The following is a 26,705-nucleotide window of genomic DNA, read 5'->3' on the forward strand; positions in this document are numbered from 1 at the left end:
GTTCTCTAGAATTGTGACTAGTACTACCACCTTTAACTTCGATATTACTTTTCAATGCAATCCCTTATTCATTGAAACACCCATTCTCTTTCTGTACACATTCATTAATTGTAGCATATGTCGTTATGGGTTACACATGTTGGAATTTTAGCCCAACATGTGCTCACGCCTAAATCCCAGGTCTTCGTGGGACGTCCAAAATTCTCAAGGGACTCGCTTAGGTTTTAAGAGTGAGCGCCGGGCAGTCTGTTCCCAATATGTGTGTGCTTAACATGTATCCAGTCAGAGAAAGACGCTGCCAGACACACGACCACGGGGACATAGAATAGTTTTGGCGAGATTTATCGGTGGTGCCTCCTGTTTCCCCATTGTTAAACCATCTTAAATAATCGGTGTGTGTGTGTGTGTGTGTGAGAGTGTGAGTGAGATCCATAATGTAAAGCGAACCGAGGGAAACATGCTACACAGATGCCATCCATCAATCTGTTGCAGGCATCTAAGTACCGTTCAAACATTTATTTGTCTGACTTACTTTGAACTCCTGGATTTTAACAGCGTCCACCTGCTTTTGCTCCTCCATCTTGTTCTCCATCTCTGTAAATGTCTCTTTCTTCTTCTGCCACTCAGACTTTTCGCTGACAACAACAATATTTATGAGATAGTTTCAACGTTAACACTTGAGTTTATAAGCCAATTATAGTCAGTGAGAGACATCCTTGTTAACCAACCTTAGGTATTCTTTGTACAGAAGTCCCTGTTGGTGGCTGATAACCGAGAACTTCTCTTTGTACTCGTCCAGCGTCCCAACCAGTTTCTTGCTTTTTTCTTCTTGGGTTTTGAGCTCCTAAGGATTATAAATGTTGTGATAGATAGCACACGGGATCTTCAGAAACATATAAGCAACACATTGACAACTCAAATAATGTTTTTATCTTAAAGTGGTAATAAGAAGTTAAACACTTTTCTGGTCCTAGCCCCTCCTATTTATACATTTTTATTATATATATATATGCGATCTGTGTATGAGAGTGTGTGTGTGTGTGTGTGTGTGAATGGGTAAATGTGGTAAGACATGTAATGCGCTAAAAAGCGCTATATAAGAAAGTCCATTCACCATCCATTTAACATTTTCACGGAGAACAACAAATTAAATGTACATCCCCAATAACAGAATTTCCACCCGGTTCTTTTAAAAACACAGTGACACTGACCTGAAGCAGCCTGACAGCGTACTCGTTGAGAGAGCTGATGACCTCAGTGCTGCTGGGCCCCATGCCTTCAGGGAGGGTCAGAGGTCGGAGCACTGCCCCACGGCCGTCAGATTTCCTAAGCAACTCCAGCTCACCTTCCAGTTGGTTGACCTGATCAGCACAGAATGAGAAAAATATAAAGCAGTTAGCACTTTGTTTTGCTAACACCAACTTTATTGTCATAAAAAAGGCATTTTTTTCATCAAAAAAGTTACTTCTAGCAATATACAGCTCTGGAAAAAATTAAGAGACCAGTCTGGATTTTTCTTTAATCTTTATCTCTACATTACTTAATGGAAATGCTCTAAATGACAATATTCTTATTGTGAGTTTGGTAGAAATGTTGTCAGTAGTTAAAAGTATAAAACCAAAATGTTCATTCTACTCAAACATAGGCCAATAAATAGTCAAACGAGAGACACTGAACATTTGGTCTCTTAATTTTTTCCACGGCTGTATAAAGCTTTGTAGGAATTAGGGTTGGGCAGTGATATGGTTTCACAGGGTTTTAAACATAGCTTGATAAGTGTGTGTCCTAGAAAAGCAGCAGCACCAATCTCATTGTTTTAAGATGCTATACAAGTGATGACTGTATATGATGGATGCCTACTTTGTCAAATAAAGCACCTGTCAAAGAAGGACAAAGCTATTTAGACGCACTCATACCATAGAAGTTGTTTACAGCAGCAGGGCCCACAGTTTTGTATCCAAACATATTCTAGTCTAACGTTTGGTTCTTGTCAAACAAAAACATCTGTTTTGATTCATGATAATAGAATTATTGAATACTGAGAATTAGATGTGGATAAAATAGGTTTTGCAAACTAACTGCAGGCCCTGCAAATATGAACATATCCCCTTCCACTGAAGCTGCGTAATACACCTTTAAGGGAAGGTGTCGACACAAACAAGGCTTTCTCCAAGAACCGCAGCTCTACTCTGGGAAACATCGATTCTTCGAAATGTTAATTTGTCAAATATGACATGGAAATATTGAAACCTAATGTGAGCTGAAAAATGTTAAAGAGACACTAGTTTGTTCAAGATTCAAGATTCAAGAAGTTTATTTACAGCAGCCGTCATTGGCATATTGAATTTCTTAGGCCTCAGGCTCCTCTCAACAATGCAATAGAATATTTGTTAACCTCCTTTCTATTGTTACTTGGAACAGAAGCAACACATGTTGAGACACATTGTTCAGAATATTTACCACTCATGCTAACTCATCTCAGAGGGTATGTCAGGCATCGCCGCTGTCACTATAAATCTTCCTAATATATGTTAGTAAATTTGTCTGGTTAACAAACTTTTAAAGAAAGCCGTTTATCTGTTGGTTTGGAATAAGAGTTGCGACACACAGCTGTGAGCGTTTTGAATTGGCCTCTTATAACAATATAACAGCTGCTTGTCTTTGAACGACTTGACTGATCATATTCAAATGTGAAGCAACTAAAAAAAAAAAAAAAAAAAAAAAAGCTGACAACATTGAGGAGGAGATACAGCCACTAAGGGATTTAGACAAAACAACCATCAAGTTGTCCATCTTTGATATTAATGGTGGAGTCAGTGATTCTGGATACCCTATATTAAAGGCCCTGGCAACCCAAATTCACTAAATCCTTGTTACTATTTTATTTGGGGGGTAAACTGAATGCTAATATGAAAGGTTTTAGGAATATCTGTCAACCCCCCGCTAAACTACTGTCAAGTCAATTGGTCGACCATTTGAAAAATCCTGATTCGAATGTTGCCTTAGATCCCATTTCCACACGTATCTCCGTTCCAAAATACATTGCGACAACCGTTAGAAAATTTCAAATTTGAACTTTGGCTTAGAGTTTTATTTCACACGTCACACGATTCTAAAAGACAATAAAAGCTCTCTGGTGCGCGCTTTAACAGTGTCTTTGTGACTGAGCCAATTTCTGTATGTGAAGCATTTTGCATTTGGCGATTGGCCAGTTTACAGAGCCTAGGCTGTGTATTAACACTGGGGTTCTTCATCTCAATGTGGGCCGTACCTTTTCTTTGGTTGAGGCGAGCTGACTGAAGCTGCTGGTCGCTTCCTCGCGGGACGATTTCAATTCCTGCCGTAGTTCTTCGTTTCTCCCAATCAGCTGATGTATGTGGGACTTGAGGTGCAGCGCCGGCTCTGACTGTCCACTCATGTTGGTCATATCTACAGCCTGTGAGGTGGGGGGTGAGCACAGTTCAACAAAACACAATTAAGCAATGGATGATAAATCAAAGCTATAGTGCGTAACTTTTTCATATGACTAAATGTCCATTACATTCAAGCCATCTCCAAACGAGTTGACACACAGTTGATAAAGCCTATCATCTCCACAAAACTCTCTCTGTATTTCTCAGTATGGCAGCATTTACAAACTGGTGTCGCTCCCTGACACTGGTAGCCTGGCTCCGCCCGCCAACCTACTTCCGCTCAATTTTCATTTCACTTCAGTAGTCAGTCTGGGGCTGGGGTGTGTTCATGAAATTGTGCTCATCGAGATTTTTGGTTATCCAATCAGCGAACAAAGCGAGTGGCTGAGAACGATGACGTCAAAGTCGCGCTCCAGTTTCAGTTGAATGCTGCGTTCCTTTATACTCGGAAATATCCGATTTGGTAGTTCCGAGTTCCGACCTGTCTGTGTTCCAGTGCATCTGCTTGGGAAAGTATGGACACCTACAACCTTTCTCATCCAAATAACTAAACGTTAGGCTCTAGCAAGTTACGGTTGCCAGGTACCGGTAGATCCATAGACTACAATATGTAGTGAAGTTGGAAATTTCCGAGTTCCCTGTACAACTGAAACGCACCATCAGAAGCCGGCTCATGACATACGTCTGACCAAACGTGATAAGAGGCTAATCCAGAGTGGCACTGGGCAGATCCAATAGTCCAACAGACACCCGCCTCCAAGTGAGTGAACGTTTGCCAATTACAGCACTTCCAGATCTTCTGTACAAATGAAATGAAGTACGATGGTCTGGTTGGACCAGGCTACGACACTAGTGCAGGAGCTCAGAAAAACCACAAGAGGAGTCAAATACATTTTTCAGATGTTGATTCTACAACTACTGTAAGAAAAAACCTGGACGTACAGCAGAAGGTATACAATCCATGCGATATCATCATAGGCTTACCTCATGTAGATGCACCGAAAGTGTTCTCGTAATAACTTAGCGAAGTTACGCACTATAGCTTTTCACACTTTACAAAAAACATTAATACAAATTCCCTTCTGATAGTGAAAAGCACATTAATACTGCCACTATTTTGATTATTTATTTCAGTTTGCATGTGGTTTGCAGTTGGTACTTCCTGTTTCTGCTAACAAAAATTATCCTCAGCTTTAATACAGTATGACTATGGCTATCCGAGTGCTGGATGACAGCAAAGTAGGATCCACCAAATGTCTGGCTACTCTTCTAAGTTATTTTTCTCTGGCTCACTGCATTTGTTATTTATTAAGTTGCTATGTGACAAGACCTCTCCTTCCCAACTAATGAAAAAAGAATAAACAATTGAAGTACCTACAGTAGGATGGGAGTATGCCCATTGTTTTCCGTTAAGCAATTTGAGACCTTGGGAGGCATGTTGTAACTGTTAACGTAGGTTCTAAATGGATTTCAGATGCACGATTTATTTTTCTCTGTAATCTGTAAAGGAAGAGAGCTCATCATTCATTGTGGTGTCTAAATGGACATTTGTTTGAGATTATATTTTCTGTATTTGGGCTCAATATGCCATATTTGCGTAACTGCAGACCTGAGATGCTTATGTGAAATTAAAGCCAGTTGTCCTCAAAGAGACACTGGTTTTTTTAGATCACATTTTAGATCAGCTGTTTTACGTTTCACGTTTTTACACACAAATGTTTAGTAGATTAGGCCCTAAAGGAGTATGATTGAGCTGATCAAAACCAGATACTAGTCAGGGCCCAAAAAAAACTAAAAAACATATGTATGAATTATGAATTACAATAAAATGTATCTGCGTTAAATATGACATTTGAAACATGGGAGACACTTACATTAGCCAAGCGTTCCAGCCCGGGGATATTGATGGCAGCGGCGTCAGAGGGAGCGGTCTCGTGATTCATCCTCATGACTTGGAGAACATCTTTCAGCGCAGCCTCCAGGTCTCGCTTCACTTTGGAAAGTTCCTCCACTGTGAGTTAACACCCAGGTGGGAACAATAGCAGTGAAACCTGTGAGCTCTGCTATTTCATTCACTTAAAAAACTACAATAATAACGATCCCTGCGGTACATGTTCTTGTACAAGTCGTTACATGAAGAAAATCTAATGTCTCCCTGAGCTTGTAAATATCCATGTGAACTGTGAAAACAAATCAGACGGACAAGCAGGGCCACACTTACGTTTGACGTGAAACTGCGTCTTGTGAAGCTCCAGCTCTCTCTCCTTTTTGCTCAGTTCTTTCTCTAAGGATTGATTCTGCAAAGGAAATGTTCATGTCATTGAAAAGTTTACAATGAAAACTGTTAAACCATTTTAAGCTATAGTGTTGGCAAAGTGTATTGTATTGCTAACTGTCTACTACAAACCACATACAGTATACAGCTCTTTAGTAGGCCTACATGCCATGCACTTGAGTGGTCAATAAACATGTTTTATTGTAAGAAAAAATGTCTGGTATGCTGTGTATGGTGTGAATGCTAATCATAAATTGTTCTACTGCTGATTTACACCAAAACCTTTATCATTCAGCTCCACTTCTAGTGCTGGTTAAAAATGTTAAGTTGATGAATTCATATAAAATGTATTTATTTAACCGTTCCCTCTTATCTCTTCTTCTATTCCCCAGTGCAATAGTCATTTTGACGCATTTACTTTATTTGGTTTAGAACAGTGGTTCTCAAAGTGCGGCCTGCGGGCCAAAACATATCTGGCGGCCCGCATTGAATTATGAATTTTAAAAATTAAATTAAAAAAATTACATTATACATTTTTTTATTTTTTTTTAAACACACGGAGGGGATGCGTCCCCCATAACAGTAAAAACAGTATACGAAACACTTAAATATCCCTCCTAATTGTTTCTATTCATTCCCCAATTATTAATAATAACACCCCTACAGTGGACCGTACCATCTTACACTTGCCGATGTTCGGCTGGCCTCTGCCTCTCTTTGCAGACGGCTGGTCAGCCTCCCGCAGTGCAGCAGGCAGTGTAGTGGTCCCAATGTAAGTTGTTAGATAGTGAGCTTGTCAAGCCCAATACGATGCACTTTCTCACCTTCAAGGTGAATTAGATTAGGCCAAGTGTCTAAGGATGGATGCTAACATTATCTGGTTTCTAACTCTTTTGCCTAAAGTTTAGCACACAAGCTAACGTTAGCTAGCTGCTGATAGCCATGGAACTATCTGCCTAGTTGACTGCTGATAGCCCACCCTGTTTATTTCCAATGTATAGTGTCATAATAGTTAACACTGCTGCTGCATCATGAGTAGTGAGTCCTACAAAAATACACTCCAAAAGGTGATACGTTTTCAATGTGCAGAAAGTTGTGAACAATAAAGTAGAATAAATATTTGAATGCAATACAGAATGCTTCAGTGCCTTACTGATTTATATTCCATTAGATTTGTGTCAATGGGAGCTAGTTGTCTTTTCCTTAACATGTCCACCATAAATAAATACAGAAGACACAAATTACTGCATAAAAATTAACCAGAATGCACAAAATGAAGTGTTCGAACCTCAAATTTTTCAGGGGGACAACCCCCAGACCCCCGCTTTTCATGTCCCCCCCCCCCAATGTTGAAATGAAACCTAGCCCTTCATTTATTAATTAAAATGTGTTAATTACACATTATTGGATGCAGACCAATACATGTAAACTGTAAAGACGCTGGCCATTGAAATTATTTAATTTTTTTTTTTAATTCCTTCGGCGGCCCTCGGTCCAATGTTGGGTTCCTAAATTGGCCCTCGGCTATCAAAAGTTTGAGAACCCCTGGTTTAGAGCATGAATTTTGTGAAGCAGGTATGTCTGGACATTCCTGATCCAAAACAAGACTAATATGGCTTAATATGGTTAGATAAAATGAAAAAATTCACAAAGAAAAAAGTTGGTTATACAGCTCTTACAAACCATTTAGCTGCAACTGCAATTAGCTAAATGTTTCACAATAATGTGACTTAATCAACAAATTGCTCTCCTTTGAAACACAGGGCATTCATTGAAGTTGCAAGAAATGGCAATAAATGACTGTGAGTAGCCAGGAGCTTACTTTGAGTCGGATCTCTTCATCTGCTTGATTGCTGCTTTGTGGCAACCGGAATCTTCGGCTCGACCTGAAATCCTCCTCTTCCAGTAGCAAGCTAGACTGCGGGATCCCTATAGACACAGCTGGGTGTTAATAAGACTTATAAAACAACAAAATGTTAATAAGAAATGATTTTCTGCCTGTATATGACTTAAAGTGGCTAAGGGGAACTTCCCATTTTTGTTGATTCTAGCGCCCTCTTTGGACAGAAGCGGTAGTGTTTTTACAAAACCAGCCAACCTTTGACCTAAAGAGCTTTGCTAGCGCGTGCATTTGTTTTGGAAGTGAGTGAAGCAGAGACCGCAGGATGCATCCCGATTAGGGCTGTGTCAAAAAATCGATATGGCGATATATCGCGATACTTAGTTTCACGATATCAGTATCGATTTTTATATAAAAAAAAATATGATTTTTTATTTTTTGCTTTTCAAGGCTTTATTGACAGTGCAGAGAGACACGTATGAAATGGGGCAGAGAGGGAATGAAATGCAGAGAACAACCGCGGGTCAGATTCAAACCCATGTCTGCTGTGAGGCCTGAGCCTCTAGGATACTGACTATTGAAGTTAGATCAATTTTGTTTATAAGAATACTTAAGATTCACTGTGTCACAAAAGCACACTGATGTGTTTCCGTTTTCAGTGTGTCCTGTACAGTTAGTTCTTGAGTGAATTGCATTTGTTATTTTGATATTATGGCAGCTGCAGCAGTGTTTGATCATATGCCAAAACCAAAAAAAAAGTAAAGGAAGAAAAATAGTAAAGGAAGTTGTGAATGAAATAGTTTTGACTTCATTTATCAATATATTGTGCTGTTATGTTTGACAAGGCAACTTGTATATGGAATATCGCAATATATCGTGATCAGTGTTGGGAATAACGCTGTTTAAAATAACGGCGTTAGGTATCGCCGTTCTTTTTTCAGCAACGGGGTAATCTAACTAATTACTTTTTCCGTCGTTACAACGCCGTTATCGTTACTGCGTTACTATGAATTGATTCAATAAACTGTGTAATCCGAACACACCCCTGGCTCCATGCTACACAAACTGCTAGTGAGGAGACCGGTGTGTTTTAAGTTGTGTTTTATTCAGTGTGGATGACATTATAACTGTCAGTTAGCGCCATCACGTCAGTCAGCCGGAGAACCTGTTTAGTGAAGTTTATTTTTCTTTCTCTCTCTGTTGTGTGAGCGTGCACGTTGCCGCAGTAACCACCTATCAATCCACGGTTGAAACGTGCTCTCCCTGAGTTTGTTTGCATCGCCCTTGTGAGTAAGTGCATGGAGTTTCCCGATCTCTATAAATTATAATTTATACACGTTATTAAATGGCCATGATTCGCCGGTTGCAACAGCTGTTTAGCGTGTCATCACGAGCCGAATATTGCTATTGTTCTTTTCCTGGGATCTGTATGCTGCTGTGCATGTTAAAGAAGGAAATAAACATAGGATACATCCTTACTCCTCCTCTCATCGTCTCATGCTTCATAGTCTGATGTTTTTGGCCTTAAGTGGTGTTTTAGCCGACATCCCTGAAGTGAATACAGTGATATAGCAGATCATCACGGTACATTCAGCAGTTTCCTCTACTACTTTTGTTGAGAACAAAATACTTGAAGTGCAGGATAAGCCTCTTGCTGTCTGTTGATGTGCAATAAATATTGAAGGTTATGTAGCCTACAAGTAGGCCTACCTGTCTGTTCTACTCATTTCAACTGACTTGTGAAAACTGCTCAGAAAAATCAAAATTTTGGAAAAAAAATGTACAGTAGGCTAACGCAAATAGTTACTTTCCCTGGTAACTAGTTACTTCTATTATAAAGCAATTCAGTTACTAACTCAGTTACTTTTTGGAACAAGTAGTGAGTAACTATAACTAATTACTTTTTTAAAGTAACGTTCCCAACACTGATCGTTATATATAAAGATACGCAATATATCGTGATATACCGTATTGTGACCAGTGTATCGTGATACCTATCGTATCGCGAAGTCCTTGACGATACCCAGCCCTAATCCAGATGAGGTAATGTGTTTAGATGTGACTCTATATCAGAATAATAATGGTAATATGACCATGGTGCAGTCATTTATAATCATCAGAGAACAAATGATACATTCATAAAAAAAATTAAAGTTCCTTGTAGTCAATTTAAAATAAACAAATTACTAAAAGCAAGGGCTGGCTATTATTAAGAAATATTGTTCCCCAAATCAATTCCAACCATCTTTCTACTGTAGGTAGATTAGCCCATGTTTTGAGTTATCTGACTCGTTGGTTAAATGTTTGCCTCCTCTCCAATACAATGGAGTTATATGTTTACTCCCCACTGTCTGTCAGCAGATTTCACAGCGACACGGTTTCCTGGAAAGATATTTTGCTGTCGACTGTTCTGAATCAATCATCAATGCATTTTCAGCATTAAAAAGTAATAAATAATATCTCAATGAGCGTGAGAGCTGGAAGTAAAATTCCATTGTATGTAACATGTTTTGGAGTGGAAGGCAGAAGTCTCAGATAGCCACAAATATCAACGTGATTAGGTGCCAACAGAGGCAACTGAAAGATGATATATTTTTGGGAGAAACAATAGCAGACATAAAATAGATAGGAAAATATGTAGGACTCCTTTGTATACGTGAGTTATATAAGCGCTTTCCATTGAGGTTGATACATTAAAATAGCCACAACATGATTAGGTGCCAACAAAGGTTATTGAAAAATAATGGGTTTTTTTGAGGGGTAAAATAATGTACTGCATAACAAATATAAAATAGTTAGGAAAATATTTCCTAATATTTCTAAAAGTCCGTTATAGGCACTGTACATTGAGGTTTATACATGAAAATAGCCACAAACATCAACATGATTAGGTGCCAACAGAGTTAATTGAAAGATAATGTTTTTTTTTGTCCCTTGAGACTCATACATAATCAGAAATCCCTGTTTCATTTACAAATGCCTTTTTGACGTCAAGACAGCGGTTCTGGAGAAATCCCTTTTTGACAATATTAGTGAACATCTCCTCACTGTCCGCTACCTGTCTGTACCATGTGGTTTGTTCAGTGCGATGGGCTCTGAAAAAAATATCCAGGTTTAAAACACATCCTAGGCTCTGTAAAGGGCCATGTTGCTAGCTATGGTGGGCCTCCTTTGATTACATACCCTTTGTTTACATGCCCATTTACAGAGCCTAGGCTGTGTATTTGTTTGCAGTGCACAGAGTACTGACAGGTATCGGACTGTGAGGTGATATTCACAGATTTTGATCAAGCATACTCCAGAATGACTGACTCTACCCTTGATTCCATGATTTTTTGCATCACCTCTTTCCTTCACCATGTGTCTGACTTGTTTCTTGAGCTCCAGTCGCTCCTCTTCAAGCCGTTCAATCTAGAATGACACCGAACAGCGAGGTGAGAGATAGCGGTTATAAAAGCAATAGTCATAACTTTTAGCTATCTCATTTTACCTCCTTGGTGAGGACTTGGTTTTCTGCTTTGTACTGGCGTTGTCTGACATCTTTTGCTCGTTTGAACTCTGTCAGATCCATTTCCTGCTTTGGTTCCAGACCTACGAGGTTAAAAAAAAAAAATTAACAACAGCTCGAGGTCACTCAGTTTGTCTAAATATACGAAAAAGAAAAAAAAAAGGTGAACAGTACCCAATTTTTCCCGGAAATTTTCGTTTTCGTCCATGAGGTCATTGATTCTCATCTCAAGCTGGTTGATTTCCCTGATCATGGCTTCTGCTTCCAGATCTCTCGCTCGGATTTGATTTTTACACTCTTTGATCTCCGCAATGGCTGCTTCCAGGCCGTACGTTCCCTGTAATACAGTAGCAGAGCTGTGCTTTACTAAATCCAAAAAATGCATGTCTCATTTCAATTTCTTTATTTCCTTCTTTTTTTTGGGGGGGGGGGGGTGGAAATCAGGATGCGATTCGACATGGTGAAAAGACACACTAGTCTTGTAGATGCGAAAAAAAGCATGATCACACCGCGGCCACACAGTTATTTCAGTGTCTAATAAAATTGAGGATGAACCAATAACCTTGCTTCTGGGATTTTAAGTCTCAAATGAATTGGATTTGGATTAAAACATTTCCTTTATTTAAAGCCAAAAGTTTAAAAAAAACATGGGAAGGAGAAGACATTTGTAGACTTACAGACTCGTACTGGGTCAAGCGGTTAGAAGCCTCAATGAGCGCTTTGTCCTTTTCCTCAGCGTGAGATTCGGCGAGCTTTAGCCTCTGCTCTGCTCCAACTGCTCGAGCCTCTGCAGCTTCCAGGCTGGATCTCAGCTCCTCCACCTTTCTCTGCTGTATGCTGGATGGCAGGCCTGCAGATAAGGGGAAGGGTTTATTGTTTACCTCAAAACGACCATAGGTTATTTTGACATGACTGTGATATGAACCTATTTAATGGAGGAGCAACCAAATTATTAATTAAACACTAGACTAACTATCAGAAAGAAACATAACTGTAAAGGGTCATGAGGTTAAGCTACTTTATTAGTCAATGGTTACATTGAAATATGTCTTTCCGCATATCCCCTCTCAAGTTACCACACTTCGGAGGGGGTCAGAGCGCAGGGTCAGCCATAGTTCAGCGCCCATGGAGCAGTTTTGGGGTTAAGTTTTAAGTGCCCAAGGACATAATGGTAGAGATGGTGGGCACCGTAGATGTTATAGCAGCCACCACGTTTAAGCAGCATCCATTCACTCACCTTTGTCCTTCTTGGTGGAGGTCTTCAGCTCGTCAATAAGAAGGGTGTGCCGCTCCATTTCGCCCGTATACTGCTCTACCTGCTCAACCAGCATCTTGATCTGATTATCTCTCTCTTGGACGGCCTGTGACATTCATCAACAATGTAACAAAAAAAAATATATATATTTATGTCTTGGACCGAGCACAGCTGTAGCACACTAAATTATTGACACTTCACTATTTATCATTAGGGAACTTGAAAGGGAAGCTAAGGGGAGGCTGAGGAGAGGACCCACATGACAGCGCTTTGTAACTTACAGTGCAGAGCTCGTATATCACCTTGACCAGGGTAGCAATAGAGATTGGAAGGGAGGAAAAGAAGTATGCAGGGTATGAGAGAATTCTATCCTGAGTACACACTTAACATTACATTATTTTCTCCACATGTGCGCCAAGACACATCATGTTAAACTGCCTTAACGGATAGAATTTACAGTCTCGAGCATCGTTATGTCCCGCAGTGATATATTAACACGAGCGCTTACTGGATGTGATGTCAAGAACTACGTCAAAGAAAGAGTTATTTCTATGGGAACGGAGCTGGAATGAGGTTCAGTACCTCTAAATCTGAGGCCATGGCTCTCAGCAGGATACCAATGGACTGCCTATTACGGGCAGGGAATGAGTCCTTACCCCATGTGAGGAGTTCAAGTATGTTGGTGGTCTTTTTCAAGAGTGAGGGGGGGACATTCGAGCGGGATATATGGTCGCTCTGAAATACTCTAATCCAGCCTGAACATCGCCAACAACTAGGCCACATTCAAAGTCACTTAAAAATCAACCTTTTCCCCCACATTCTCTTCCTTGCTTAAAGGTGGTCTAAGCGATACTGGAGAACTCTTGTTGTCAAAATCAGTCTTTGCCGAAATCTGTGTATATTTCCTCAAAATCCGCTTGTTATTACTGTGTTGCGCATGAAAAAATCTAGTGTTAATACACATCCTAGGCTCCATAAAATGGTATGTTGCTAGTTACAGCTAGCCACCTTGTTTTACATTACCTTTGATTACATACCAGTTTACAGAGTCTAGGCTGTGTATTAAAACAGGATTTTGTTCAAGCAAACAAAGTACCAACAGGTAGTGGATTGTGAGGAGATATACACTGATTTTGCCAAGTGAAATAGGGATTTTGCCAACAAGTGTTCTACAGAATCACTGACTCCTGTAATGCATTGAGGTGCTGATATGTGATTGACAAGTTAAACCAAGCAATTAAAAAGGTGTAGTTAAGAAAGTGCCTGGCTGATTGCATACAAAGTGAACTGCCTCCTTTCTCTGTATGAGGACAGACCTGCTGCAATGCCATAATGTTGCTCTTGTCCAGGTCCAGCTGGGCTGAACGCAGCTTCTCCCTCAGATCGCGGATCATCTGCTGATAGACCAGGATTTCGTCGTCCTTGCCAGAGAGCACTCGCTGTGTGTGAGGGAAAGATCATGTCAGCACAACGGAAGGCACATAAAGGTCCTGTACAATAGTTTTACAAAGAGTCAAACTAATAGTAGTAGTAGTAGTTATTTTATTCAGTCATTATAAAATAGAAATCCCTTCTAAGTATTCCAATTTTAGCACCAAATTTTCAAATGGTCGTGACATGACAGTATTTTTTCACGGGGTTGACAGATATTCCTAACTCCTTTCATATACATATTAGCATTCCGTTTTCCCCTCAAATAACATACTTAAAAGGATTTAGTGAATTTGGGTTGCCAGGGCAAGAACTGTGACATTTAGGAAAGTTGGTCCAATATCTTAAAAAGAAGTTTGAAACAACAACATAGAGACACCGTCCTAGTCTTCGTAGTTTACTATGTGACTGATATTTGAATGGATATTGTTAAGAGACATGCAGAGGTTGAATTTATACTGAGACTTCCAGAATGCCTGTCTCCAAAGTAGCAAAAATGTGTAGCAAAAAGCAGTGTTTTCTATTTTTTTTTTCTGTTTTAGCATGCGCCCACATTGATACAACTACTGATGATACCATCTTTTTCTCTTGTGCGAGGAGTGGGTAAATCGACCACACAGTCTGGTTATTGGGTTCCAAGAAATGCACTTCCTACTTCTGTGAATCAGGCTGTACATGAGTTGTAACAGACTTGAGAGAATTAAAAAAAAAACTCAGCTAAATCTAGATCCTAGATTCCTGTGGGCAAAAGGCTGGATATGTCTCCCGAGTTCATATTTTATCAGCAGCACCCACCTTCCACTCTTCCACTTTGGAATTGACCGCGGACATAATGGGGTCCTCCTCTTCGGTCATGCTATGAATCTTATCCGTCAACTCTCTGACCTGCGTAACACACACACAGCACATAAAAGCGTCAACACTGCAGTCTTCTGATTGTTAACCAGCATGTTTATGTACGTATGTGATAGCCTTGTAGTGGGCATATAAATAGGGTAAGGTAAGTCATCTCGGCATGAAACTGATATTCTACAAACCCAATTAAAATGATACAGTAGAGGGAAAAAAGCCAGTGTATTGAGGGGGTTTGTACTTGTAGCTTAGCGTGATCCCTCTCCCTTCTGAGCTGGTCCGTAGAGGAGTCCGTCTGCTGGATAACGATCTTCATCTTGTTGTACTCGTCTGTCATCTTCTCCATCTCCCTCACCGACTCCTCCAGACTCTTCTGCAGCTGCTCGTTCTGCGTTTTCAGGTCTGAGCTTTCATCCTCGGCTCGCTGGTGGGAAGACACAAAATGGGTAGAAGTAGTAAATAAAAACACATGAAAAATTGTAAATAATGTGCTAAAACTAACAGTAATCTTGCATTCTTTTACAGTGTGCAGGCTTTTTTTCCCCTTGCCAAGGGTATTGGTGGTCCTGTGTGTTTCTCAAAGACTACAGTATAGTCTCGTTTCCACTGAGCAGTACAGTTCAGTTCAGTACAGCACGCAATTATTTACGCTTCCAGTGTCAAAAGTTGGGAAGGGTAACAAAATAAACGTACCATGTTGTACCTATTTTAGTCACCCTTCTTCAGGCTATCAAGCGGTCCCAATGGGTCCGAAAAGGGTGGAGCTACACACTGCTGTCTGTTGACTGGTCGACAGAATCTACATTTACACTCTTCAAGAAGTGTAACCACTTCTTGAAGAGTAAAGAATCGGCATGCAGCTATTTCTTTAATGCGTTGCGTTCTTCTTCATTTAATGTATTGGCAGGCTACACAGTGTCCCCTTGCTATGATATTACAATAGTTTAGTAGCTGCCCTGGCAAGTAGCCTATACAGTCTTTGGGCCAGTGCGATTCAACTGCTCTGGCAGTGGCTACCACCGACCGGCATAAACCCAATCTACCAAGTAAGGGAAGTAAGGGTCTGCAGTGGAAATGCAATCCAGATATCAGGCCGTGCCATACCAAACCGAACTGTACTGCTCAGTTGAAACAAGGCAAATGGTACTATAGACAGAGAGATGTCCTAGTACCTGAAGGTCTTCCAGGCATTGGTAGAGCTGGTGGTTGGCTGAGCTGAGCTTCCTTTGGGTCTCAGCGTTCTCGTCTCTGGATGGGACCGGCTGTTTCTGGTCCAACTCTCCACGGTAGAACTCAACATCCTTCAGGAGCTGCTCACTCTGTTTGTACGAGGGACAGAGTTAGTGCAAGAAAAAGGAACAAGATCAAATGTCCTGTAGTCTAATATTAAGATAGAGATACTATATTTGATAATTAACAACTGATTAGTCTTTTACTTTTAGTTGATTAATATAGTATTCGATCAGCAGAAAATTATTTTGCTATAATTTTGGTAGAATAATACTTTTTTCCATATTTTTTTCATGAAAAAAAGGTCAGCTTTTGGAATTTGACACGCAACACAAGCTAATTTGGGTTAAATATATCTTACAGGTATACTCTATTACTACTAGAAAACATACAGTGACACACACTCTTAACAGGAATTGTTGAATTTGATTTTGATTACATTTGTTTTGAACATGTAAAAAAAGCAAAAACATCAAACAAAGAAACACATTACACAAATAGAAAACACAATGCACATCTATACACTCCTCGACTCCCGTGTCAAACAGTCTCTTGATATTTTATATTAAACATCTAAAAGGATAGAATAGAATGTAATTTGTTCTTTATTTCACCTATGGTCTGTATCTTGTATTCTACTTTCCTTTACTGCTCCTTATGCTATCTCTAACATTTAATTGAGTTATATCAAAATCTGTTTAAAAAAAAAACACAACATCAATTCTACAGCAGTAATACATGTAAGTGAGTGACCATCCAAATACCGGCTTACGAGTATCTTTATTGAACTACATGGACTAACAAACTCGTAGCTATTTTAAATTACAGAAACCTAACTTAACTTCTACCATGTCTTACCTCCTCTTTAAGCTTTCTTATCTACGGTGATGGAATACAAAGAGATGAAAAGAGATGATGAAATTTAACAAGGCATTCATTCATTCAGCAAATGATGGCAGAACACACAAGACTACACAGGTTCACAGTCAAGCAGGAACATATGGGTTACTGACAGAGGATGACATGATGATGGAAAGGTCTTGATGGTGTGTGTGATATGGTGCCAGCTCTGCCACCTACCTCTCGTTTCAGCTTCTTGACTTGCTCCTCAGCCTCCTCTGCTCGCATGAGCAACTACAAAAGCAAAATGCAGAGACAGTGTGAATACCATAAGTGCTCTGTAAACGGGAACGTTGCTAGATTATGGTGGGTCCCCTTTTGTTTGTATACACTTTGTTTACATACCAGTTTACCAGAGCCTAGGCTGTGTATTGACACTGGATTTTCAGCACACACACACACACACACACACACTGTAGGGACAGGTTGTGGACCTTGAAGGTATACAGAATACTGTATACTGATTTTGACAAAAAGTGATTTTGACCACAAACTTTAACCTGAATCGCTGACTACACCTTTAAACAAATGTTAGTTTTTTGAAGGAATATTCTTTTTTTTTATCAATAAAACCCAACTAGCTTTCTTATGCATGAATAACATGAAAACACACACGTTTCTTCAATCACACATACTAAGGACATACAAGCACAGTGTACTATTCTAGCTGATACATGTTTAATCTGTAGGTCATCCAAGGACTCAATACAGAACCCTTTAGTCCACAGCTATGCAGGGGGAATAACAGGTAACATGAGCGGTGCGCATACCTCCTCTGTGACTTTCTTTTCTTTAACCATTGCTTTCTTCGAGTGGGTCAACTCCTTCTCCTTGAGCTCCAGCTGAGTCTCCAGTTGCCGGATCTCGTCTCTCAGAAAGCGGCTGTCTGGCCCTGTGCCTGAGGGCTGCTGGAGCGGAAACAACACACAGAAAAACACCGTCACAACCCCCCACCAATAGGCCTCTTATTAGTCACCCATCAAAAACACTGCCGGAGTGCAACATTTGGTTACATACAAACCTTAAAAATGAATGAAAATACGAGCTAGACTGGGCTGTAATGGCCGTAAGCATGCAAGGAATTAGCTGTAATCTTCTTAGGTGCTTCTCAGTGGTCAGCACAATCAATCCCTTCGTAGCCAGGGTTACAGTCTATGATTGGCTAGAAGATTAGGCAGTGGCACTGTTGCCGGAAGTAAAGCAGCATGGAGGGTGATTGTAGTACGTGTAAATATGCAGACAGAAAGTATAAAGACAATTATTATTATAATTATTTATTTTTATTTTTATTTTTTTATTTATCCTCGAAAGATACATTGAGAACATAAGACAGTCTGATTAGCGTTACCTTTAGCTCTTGTTCCAGCCTTGACACCTTGGTGAGGAGTTCCTTTTCTACAGCACAGAAGACAAAATCAACAATGTAAACGTTTGTGTTTGTTAGTCAAACTTAAACATGAAATATTGCATTTTAACTTTATCCGTGCACTTACCTGCTTTGGCATGTTTAACACCAATCTCATCAATGAAGTCGAAGGCGATGTTATGTTCCCGATCCTTAATCTAACAAGCAGAAAGATAGTAGACAATTACCTCAAAAATGACAAACCTACAATGTTTCAATTGCAATATTTCAAGCAGCATATGTTCCCAAAATAGCATGATGACTAATGTGAATTGTAAAGTAAATATTCTTGCTTTTTAAACACATGAATACAAGCTAGACTACTGTGCTTGAGATGTTGATAGATGTTGTGCAATAACAAGATGGAAAACCTTCAACAGGGTCTGGAACACTCTGAGGACTTGGACAATGTTGTCCGGCGCTTTGTCCTTCACCTCCCATTCTTCGGTCTGCACGGAAAACATTATTTCATTATTATGAAAAACAGTGACGTGCATTGCCATTCAAACCTATACTAAAAAGTATTCCAGACTTCATTGAGTGTGATTCTTTTTGTTGTTGCACTGACTGAAACTCAGACAAGGGTTTCTACAACGTCAGGCAAGTTAGATTTTAAGGGCATTCATTTGGATTAATGTATTCATAGCCTTTTTTGCCTTTATAAGGGTCTGTAGGAACCCTGTCAGATGAGAGCATTCATTGAACATCTGCATAACGTTCAACCAGGACTAAGATGCATAGTATGCATCCACTGTATGTGATATCTAGTTGCACCACCTCTTATAAACAGCCTATGGTTGTCACAGAAAGAGGGGACAGTCAGAGCATAGCCAGCAAACAAGGAGCTCTAATACCCTGCATTATTATATCAAATCAGAAGGACAATAGCATGTATTTATACAGGTAGCCTTACAAATGGTTAAACATGCAGTGAAGCACTATAGTTAACTGATTTAAAACTCAAGAAGCGGTGATGGTTGGGCAACAGGGCATATATTTGTGAAATGTTTGATTAATAATGGTGTCAACGGCGTAAAGTTACCGATAGGAACATGTCGAAGACCTCGTCCAGTCCTTTAACCCCATCACGGAGATTCGACGGGTCAATCTTCGCCACTTTATCCCAGTCAAGAGCAGGTGGCATCTTGGTTTGTAAAGATTTTACCTAAGAGTAAACTACAGGCAGTGCATTGATAAACTGGCTATACTTGTTAGCGTATTAGCTGGTTTGCTATCCCATTGTAGATAGCGTTGGCTAAACGTAGCTCGAAATTGTTGTGTTTAAGAATATACTAAAAAGAAGTTAATAGCTAACGTTACATTTCTGATTTACGTTTAGGTACGTAAACGCTAGCGCTACAATAAACCCTCCAAAGAAACACACTCACACTCGTTTCCGTGAATAAACTAGCTAGATGCTGTGATTTAAAAGTTAAACGTTATTACTAACATCGCCCCGTATTGATTAGTGGAAATGTCAGATGGTTAATTAAAGCTAAAGCTAGGTTAGCATGGCTGTAAATAGGCATACTGGTGTTTCCATGGTGAGAGGCTGGCTGCTATGACAACCGTTAGCCCACTAGATAATTAAACGAGTAAAAAAAGCGAATGGACTACTTCAAGTCACTTTACCGAACTGTAGAGACACTGCGTATTTTATATTATCAATTTTTAATAAATTGATAAATAAGTTCTGAGTTGGTCAAAAGCACCGAGTCCAGTTTGAGTTTCGCTAACGTTCAATGCTACGTTCACTACAAATGGGAAGTATATATATTTCAGGGGGACGCCACTCAAAGTCGTTGTAAACCATCAACTAAAACACGTTAAACGTTAAAGTATTTTTAACTGTATATACGTAAACTAATTCAAACTGTAATATAGTAAAACCTTGTCTGCATGCATATTCATTTGAAATATTTGACCAAACTTGCTAATATGATTAGAAAGAAAGTTAATGGTTTGTGTAACATCTATGAATTCCTCAAATTCTGAGGTGTCTAGAACGCAGCACTCGCTCGGTGACCTCCGCACCGGAAGTGAAAGCTGGTGTGTTTTTGAAGCTAGCTGCTGCCACCAGAGGAATGCCGCTTACTGGATCCTGTATAACGAGTCCACGTTTTTAATAACACCTCCGCAGGTCACCGTTTGTCCCGTTAGAGACACGGCAGGTAGGACATCCAACACATACCTAAAACTACACCTGCGTCCGCTTCACCTGAAGTAAACACCGGTATCAACCTAGTTAGCATTAGCTAATTTAGCTTTGTCGTTAGCTGACGTTATGATGCAGTAGCCTAAGCCTTTGTGAAAGTATTACCAAGACGTGCTATTTGCGTTTATACCTATGGTTTATACCTCTTTGTATAGTCGCAACGGAGCGATAGCAATGTTGATTGTATCCAGTGAACCAGCTCCTGCCGTTGCATAACTCTTTAAAGATGGTAAAATGAACTATCAGTGATTTTTTTTCTCTGAAGGTCCGCCCTTCATTGCTTGAACAGCCAGCTGTCACTGACTGTATCAGCTGCTAGACGTCCTTTTTTTTAAGGCATGTACGCCTATATTCCCATCCATAGTTTTGATTGTAGGGTCATAAACTGTTATCTGTTTCTTCCCAAATTCGAGACTAGGAATAGTTTACATCCCATTCAATGAAACATGGTGGACGATTTTATGTTGGTAAAAGTAAAGGATAATAATACTGTCACCAAATATTTAAAGTAACCATGACAGAGATGGCAAATGTAACAAGAATGATAGATGAGATGAGAAACATGGTTGTTTAATTAAAAAAAGTAATCTCACTGACATAATCATACTGTATTCAGTTAAATACAGTTACTCCTTTGAAGTGTTTAATTGTTGTGGTTGTATGGTAACTTTGAACATGTAAATTCATCCCATATATCTACTAATGCAATTATCAATCTACATGAAAATCTTTACATCTAGGTGTCACTGTCCGCTGATTTTGATGTTTGTCTCACCTCTCTGTTTTGTTTACCTGCACAGTGATCAATGACGGCTTTGGTTAGCCATGGCTGTCGTGTCATGGAAGGAGATTTTACTTTTGACTGGACTGGTGGTGGGGTGTTACTGGAACAGTCTGTCCTGCGGCTTTGTGTTTGATGATGTCTCCGCAATCCTTGACAACAAGGACCTAAGGCCCGCGACCCCTCTCCGCAACCTGTTCCTCAATGACTTCTGGGGAACGCCTATGGCTGAGGTAAGTCAGATCAAGCGCATCCTTTTCGAATGAAAGATGAAGTCAGCCATTCTGGAGAATCCTTGTTGTCAAAATCAGTGAATATCTCCTCAAGATCAGTTACCTGTCCGTACTGTTTGTGCAAAGTGGAAAGAAATCCAGTGTGTTAATCCAGTGTGTTAACACACAGCCTAGGCTCTTTAAAAGGCCATTGTAAACAAAGGGTATGTTAACAAAGGGGTCTCATAGTAGCTAACAACTTGGCTGTTAAATGGTAAATGGACTTGACTTATACAGCGCTTTCTAGACGATTTTCTCAGCCCCAAAGCGCTTTACATATCTTACCACAGTCACCCATTCATACACACACTAATACACCGATGGCAGTAGCTGCCATGCAAGGCGCTCTCTGAACCATCGGGAGCAATTTGGGGTTCAGTGTCTTGCCCAGGGACACTTCGACATGTGTCGCGTAGTCGGGGAATCGAACCTCCGACCCTGCACTCCAGACGCAATCTCCCTACCCACTTTGCAATTGCCGCCCCTGATGACAGCGCCTAGGCTGTGTATTAACAACACAACACAAAAAAAAATCAGCGCTCACATTACAGACAGATAGCCACTCGTGAGGAGATATTCACTGATTTTGACTTTGATTTTGGCAACAAGAATTTCTCCAGTATTGCTGTCTCCACCTTAAACCTGACTTTACAGTTACTTAGAAGAATCACACACAAGCGTTTTCTAAAACAAAAATGTCATCCTTTATTTCTCTACTTTCTACATCAACTGACCTGCATCTGACGGCATATTGTGTTTGTCCGACTACAGGAGCGGAGCCATAAATCGTACAGACCGCTGACAGTACTCACCTTCAGACTGAACTACCTCTTCGCTGAGCTGAGCTCGGCTTCGTACCATCTGCTCAATGTGGTTCTGCACGCTGTGGTGTGTGTGCTGTTCCTGCGAGTGTGCCGGTTATTCCTGGACAAGACCTCCAGCTTGGTGGCGGTGCTGCTGTTTGCTGTACACCCCATCCACACTGAAGCTGTAAGTTAACACATGACTACAGCTTATAAATTAGCTTATAGCCAACTCTGGTTCTGCTAATGAGCTGGGCATTGTCCCTGCTAAATAAAAACAAATAAACATTGGCTCACGTATGTGATGGTAGAAAATAGGGGTGGGAATCTCTTGGCACCTCACGATTCGATTCCGATTCAAAATCGATTATCAATGCATCATCCCGATGCATTTTTTTTAAACGTACATACCCTTGTGTGATTTTCAAGAATATATTTATATACACATCTGAGTTTGCTACTCAGAGTTCAGTGTTTCCCCTAGAATTTTTTTTAGGCCCGGTGGTAAGAGCTGATAAAGAGTATGCGCGCCGCGTGCCTTCCACATTTCTAGAAGAGATTGACCAAAACGAACCCCATTTGGTATGAGCCTCTTTTGACAGCCCGTTAAAAATGAGGGCATAGGGTTATACTTTCACATTCATCAGTACGTTTGTGCATGTGGTGTTTCTCACAGGATTTAGATCAGGATAGATCCTGCTGGGTGAGAATGGACCTTCTAGGGGAGTCTGGGGGCATCCCCCTGCAGAAGAAACCTTATCCTTTTAAAGTTAAATACATCAATCTGGTGTACTTTGAGAGGTGAAATCTGTTTAATTCTGTGCTCTGTAAACAACTGTCATATGTCCTGCCTATAACAATTTTCTGTAATAATTTGGAGACACAAGCCACGTAAACTATTGAAGAAAAACACGTGGATTTCAATAAAAAAAAACAATAAACACTAAGATCTAATATAGACAGGTCCTGTCTTGTACTCATTTCTGGAATAATCTGAATCACCTCACCTTGAAGCTAGCCTACTGAAACATTTCTTTTATTTATTTTTTATGCAAATAGCCTTGTTGAAAATTAATTAATTAACATAGGCTACACATCATGATTAGCCTATCAACATGTGTGCTACATAAGGCAACTTCCCTATTCCGACCATTATATTTCATCTAGCCTATTTCTCAATTTAAAACATAAAAATAAAGTAGGCCTAGCATTGAAAATACAAAAAAATAAAGCTTGTAGGCCTACTATGGCCTGCTGTTTTCAAGATAACTTAACAGTTAAAACAATAAATAAATTAATATGTCCCCTGAAAATAAATGAATGCTTTTCTGAGAAGAATGCCAAAGGCAGTAGCAGTGAGGCACTTCTGTAAACTTACTGAAACGAGTGCATGCCGTTTTTTCAGCGCTGTCTCTGCTGTTGATACAGATTGGTTGTGTTGCCACGGCGACGTAGCGATTTTAACTTTCTAAGTTTTGCTCAGCACTTTTTCCTGTTCAACGTCCCTGTTACTGAAGCTGAGAACACACCGGGCGCGTTGGCGCTTTGGGCCAAAGCGACCAACGCGCCCGATCTGGCGCTTGGTCATTTTGTGTCAAAAAGTGGTTCAACGCGTCGCTTCGCAGCTAGTCTCCCCCCCATATATTTATTCCCCTAATCAACCATGGCTACGATCAGAACCGACCCGACACAACAGCGATCATGTCCGCACAAAAACAACAACAACACGGCCAACAATTGTGCCAAAAGACAAATAAACAGCAACTGAACGGAACAAATAGCCTTAAAACAGATCCACGCCACTCGGAAATGAACACAAACAGCAAGGCAGCACCATACCAAACACATTTACAGCAGCATTGTGTGCAGGGCAGTAGAAAATAAAGGCAACTAGCCTACATTACCCTACCTGGCTGTGACAGGGGACCGTGGCTGGCGTAGATATAAACACCGGTGCTTCGCTGTACTCGTTGTGAAAGTTCCCCGGACTAAGCCGTTATGTTTGGCTTCATTATATGGAGGTGGTGGCCGCACACAACCGGGTGAGTTAACTAATGCTATCCGACCGGCGCTAACTTGGTTTATCGGCTAATGCACAGCCGCACATCAGTGAATGAATTAACCAGGAAGCCCATTCTCCTGGTTCACTTTCCCCACGTCTTGTAACCCCGAGCGGCTTCATACAGCACCAGGCAGCCAGCCGTATACATTACCTCCTCGGTGTTTGCCTCTGTGTTGTCCTCCGCCTCCGGTCCTCGTGTCTGTGACGTCGGGTCAAGCTCACCGCTGATTGGCCAACGCGGCTAAACGTCACGCAACGGAGCGTTGAAAAATCCTATTTTTGCATAGGGAACCATTGGTTTAGGCGCGAGGATCCATTGGCCGCGGCAAAGCGGCGCTTTGGACGCGTTACCAAAGCGTCAACGTGCCACCAAAGCGTCACCGCCCGAGATGAAAAAGTTGAACTTTCAACGCTCCGTTGCGTGACGTTTAGCCGCGTTGGCCAATCAGCGGTGAGCTTGACCCGACGTTACAGACACGAGGACCGGAGGCGAAGGACAACACAGAGGCAAACACCGAGGAGGAAATGTATTTACGGCTGGCTGCCTGGTGCTGTATGAAGCCGCTCGGGGTTACAAGACGTGGGGAAAGTGAACCAGGAGAATGGACTTCCTGGTTAATTCAGTGAATATGTGCGGCTGTGCTTTAGCCGATAAACAAAGTTAGCGCCGTATAGCATTAGTTAACTCACCCTGTTGTGTGCGGGCGGCTAGCGCCTCATATTATGAACCCAAACATGACGACTGTCCGCGGGACTTTCAAGACAAGTACACGAAGCACCGGTGTTGATCTACGCCAGCCACGGTCCCCTGTCACAGCCAGGTAGGGTAATTTTGGCTACTTGCCTTTATGTTGTGCCGCCGTGCACCGATGCTGCTGTAACTGTGTTTGTTATGTAGCTGCCATGAATATGCAATGCTGTTTTAATGCTAGGCTATTTGTGCTGTTCAGTTTGTCTTTTGGCACAGTTGTTGGCCGTGTTGTTGTTGTTTTTGTGTGGACATGCACGCTGTTGTGTCGGGTCGGTTCTGATCGCAGCCATGGCTTCCTGGTTAATTCAGTGAATATGTGCGGCTGTGCATTAGCCGATAAACCAAGTTAGCGCCGGTCGGATAGCATTAGTTAACTCACCCGGTTGTGTGCGGCCACCACCTCCATATAATGAAGCCAAACATAATGGCTTAGTCCGGGGAACTTTCACAACGAGTACAGCGAAGCACCGGTGTTTATATCTACGCCAGCCACGGTCCCCTGTCACAGCCAGGTAGGGTAATGTAGGCTTGTTGCCTTTATTTTCTACTGCCCTGCACACAATGCTGCTGTAAATGTGTTTGGTATGGTGCTGCCTTGCTGTTTGTGTTCATTTCCGAGTGGCGTGAATCTGTTTTAAGGCTATTTGTTCCGTTCAGTTGCTGTTTATTTGTCTTTTGGCACAATTGTTGGCCGTGTTGTTGTTGTTTTTGTGCGGACATGATCGCTGTTGTGTCGGGTCGGTTCTGATCGCAGCCATGGTTGATTAGGGGAATACATATATGGGGGGGAGACTAGCTGCGAAGCGTTGGACGCGTTGAACCACTTTTTGACACAAAATGACCAAGCGCCAGATCGGGCGCGTTGGTCGCTTTGGCCACCGCGCCCAACGCGTTTGGTGTGTTCGCACCTTAATATCTCCATAGAGCACGCGCTGGTTTTATTTTCGCCACTAGTTCAACGTTTGCTTGCTAGTCATGCTCCTGCTCATTGGCTTCCGTGTCTAACAAGTGCGCACCGAATGCACACGCGCATCGCGCCAAGCGCAGAACACATACACACACCATGACACACACGCAGACACACAGATACACAGATCAGCTGATGGGATGATCAAACGAGAGGTTGTAAAGACAGGCGCACAGGAGGGGTAGACCGACAGTGCCGCGCAGACGCTCGCAAATGATTATTACGGAATCAATTTTTATTTTTTATTTTTTTCTCAGGCTGCTGTTGGCCTGGCGGTCCCGCCAGGCCTGTATAATGGTAGGGGAAACACTGAGTTTGCTAATCACTTCCTACTTTTGTGATGATCATTAAATACAATCAACAGATGAATTGCCTTCTCTAATATTGTATTAGAAAAAAGATTTTCTTGTCACAAATATGACTTTCTATGAACAGTGCAATAATCAATGCAGCTTGCATTTCAACACAATATGGAAGTGCGTAAAAACTAAACCGATTCACTTTAATTTTCTTTCTACTCTTGTAAATCATGTTTCTACTGTATAGGATTTCTATTCTATTATTTTCTATGTCATTTCATCACATTGTGCAAAAAGTATGGCTTGGAATTCAGCTCTCATACAAAAATGTAAACAGACACAAAGCCAGTGCAGGTCATATGGGTTTGCTGCTCTCAGCCCTTTTGTCGCCACTTTTAACAACTCGCACTTGTGTGGTGTTTATGCGCAGTGGCGCAGGAAATACT

The 26,705-nt window shown here is 41.0% G+C and overlaps 2 protein-coding genes across 2 annotated transcripts in view; one reads left to right on the forward strand and one right to left on the reverse strand.

The window, feature by feature from the left end:
- The window catches only part of cep290 (centrosomal protein 290), a 58,325-nt gene extending 40,737 nt beyond the window's left edge, over nt 1–17,588 (reverse strand). The window contains exons 1-19 of the mRNA XM_080028264.1: nt 17,475–17,588; nt 16,885–16,938; nt 15,747–15,893; nt 14,816–14,998; nt 14,518–14,607; nt 13,608–13,730; nt 12,573–12,593; nt 12,274–12,397; nt 11,714–11,886; nt 11,211–11,373; nt 11,019–11,119; nt 10,873–10,939; nt 7,511–7,617; nt 5,635–5,710; nt 5,288–5,424; nt 3,272–3,436; nt 1,212–1,361; nt 729–844; nt 533–635 (exon numbers count right to left, since the gene is read on the reverse strand). Coding sequence (XP_079884390.1) covers nt 533–635; nt 729–844; nt 1,212–1,361; nt 3,272–3,436; nt 5,288–5,424; nt 5,635–5,710; nt 7,511–7,617; nt 10,873–10,939; nt 11,019–11,119; nt 11,211–11,373; nt 11,714–11,886; nt 12,274–12,397; nt 12,573–12,593; nt 13,608–13,730; nt 14,518–14,607; nt 14,816–14,998; nt 15,747–15,893; nt 16,885–16,938; nt 17,475–17,504 — 2,130 coding nt within the window. The 5' untranslated portion in view covers nt 17,505–17,588. The remainder of the gene's footprint in view (nt 1–532; nt 636–728; nt 845–1,211; nt 1,362–3,271; nt 3,437–5,287; nt 5,425–5,634; nt 5,711–7,510; nt 7,618–10,872; nt 10,940–11,018; nt 11,120–11,210; nt 11,374–11,713; nt 11,887–12,273; nt 12,398–12,572; nt 12,594–13,607; nt 13,731–14,517; nt 14,608–14,815; nt 14,999–15,746; nt 15,894–16,884; nt 16,939–17,474) is intronic.
- A 2,582-nt stretch (nt 17,589–20,170) lies between these two features.
- tmtc3 (transmembrane O-mannosyltransferase targeting cadherins 3) overlaps nt 20,171–26,705 on the forward strand; it is a 43,531-nt gene continuing 36,996 nt past the window's right edge. The window contains exons 1-3 of the mRNA XM_080028568.1: nt 20,171–20,280; nt 21,125–21,338; nt 22,149–22,367. Of these exons, the coding sequence (XP_079884694.1) occupies nt 21,150–21,338; nt 22,149–22,367 (408 nt within the window). The 5' untranslated portion in view covers nt 20,171–20,280; nt 21,125–21,149. The remainder of the gene's footprint in view (nt 20,281–21,124; nt 21,339–22,148; nt 22,368–26,705) is intronic.

This window comes from Ammodytes marinus (assembly GCF_949987685.1).
Source record: "Ammodytes marinus genome assembly, chromosome: 5".
In the NCBI taxonomy this organism is placed as follows: Eukaryota; Metazoa; Chordata; class Actinopteri; order Uranoscopiformes; family Ammodytidae; genus Ammodytes; species Ammodytes marinus.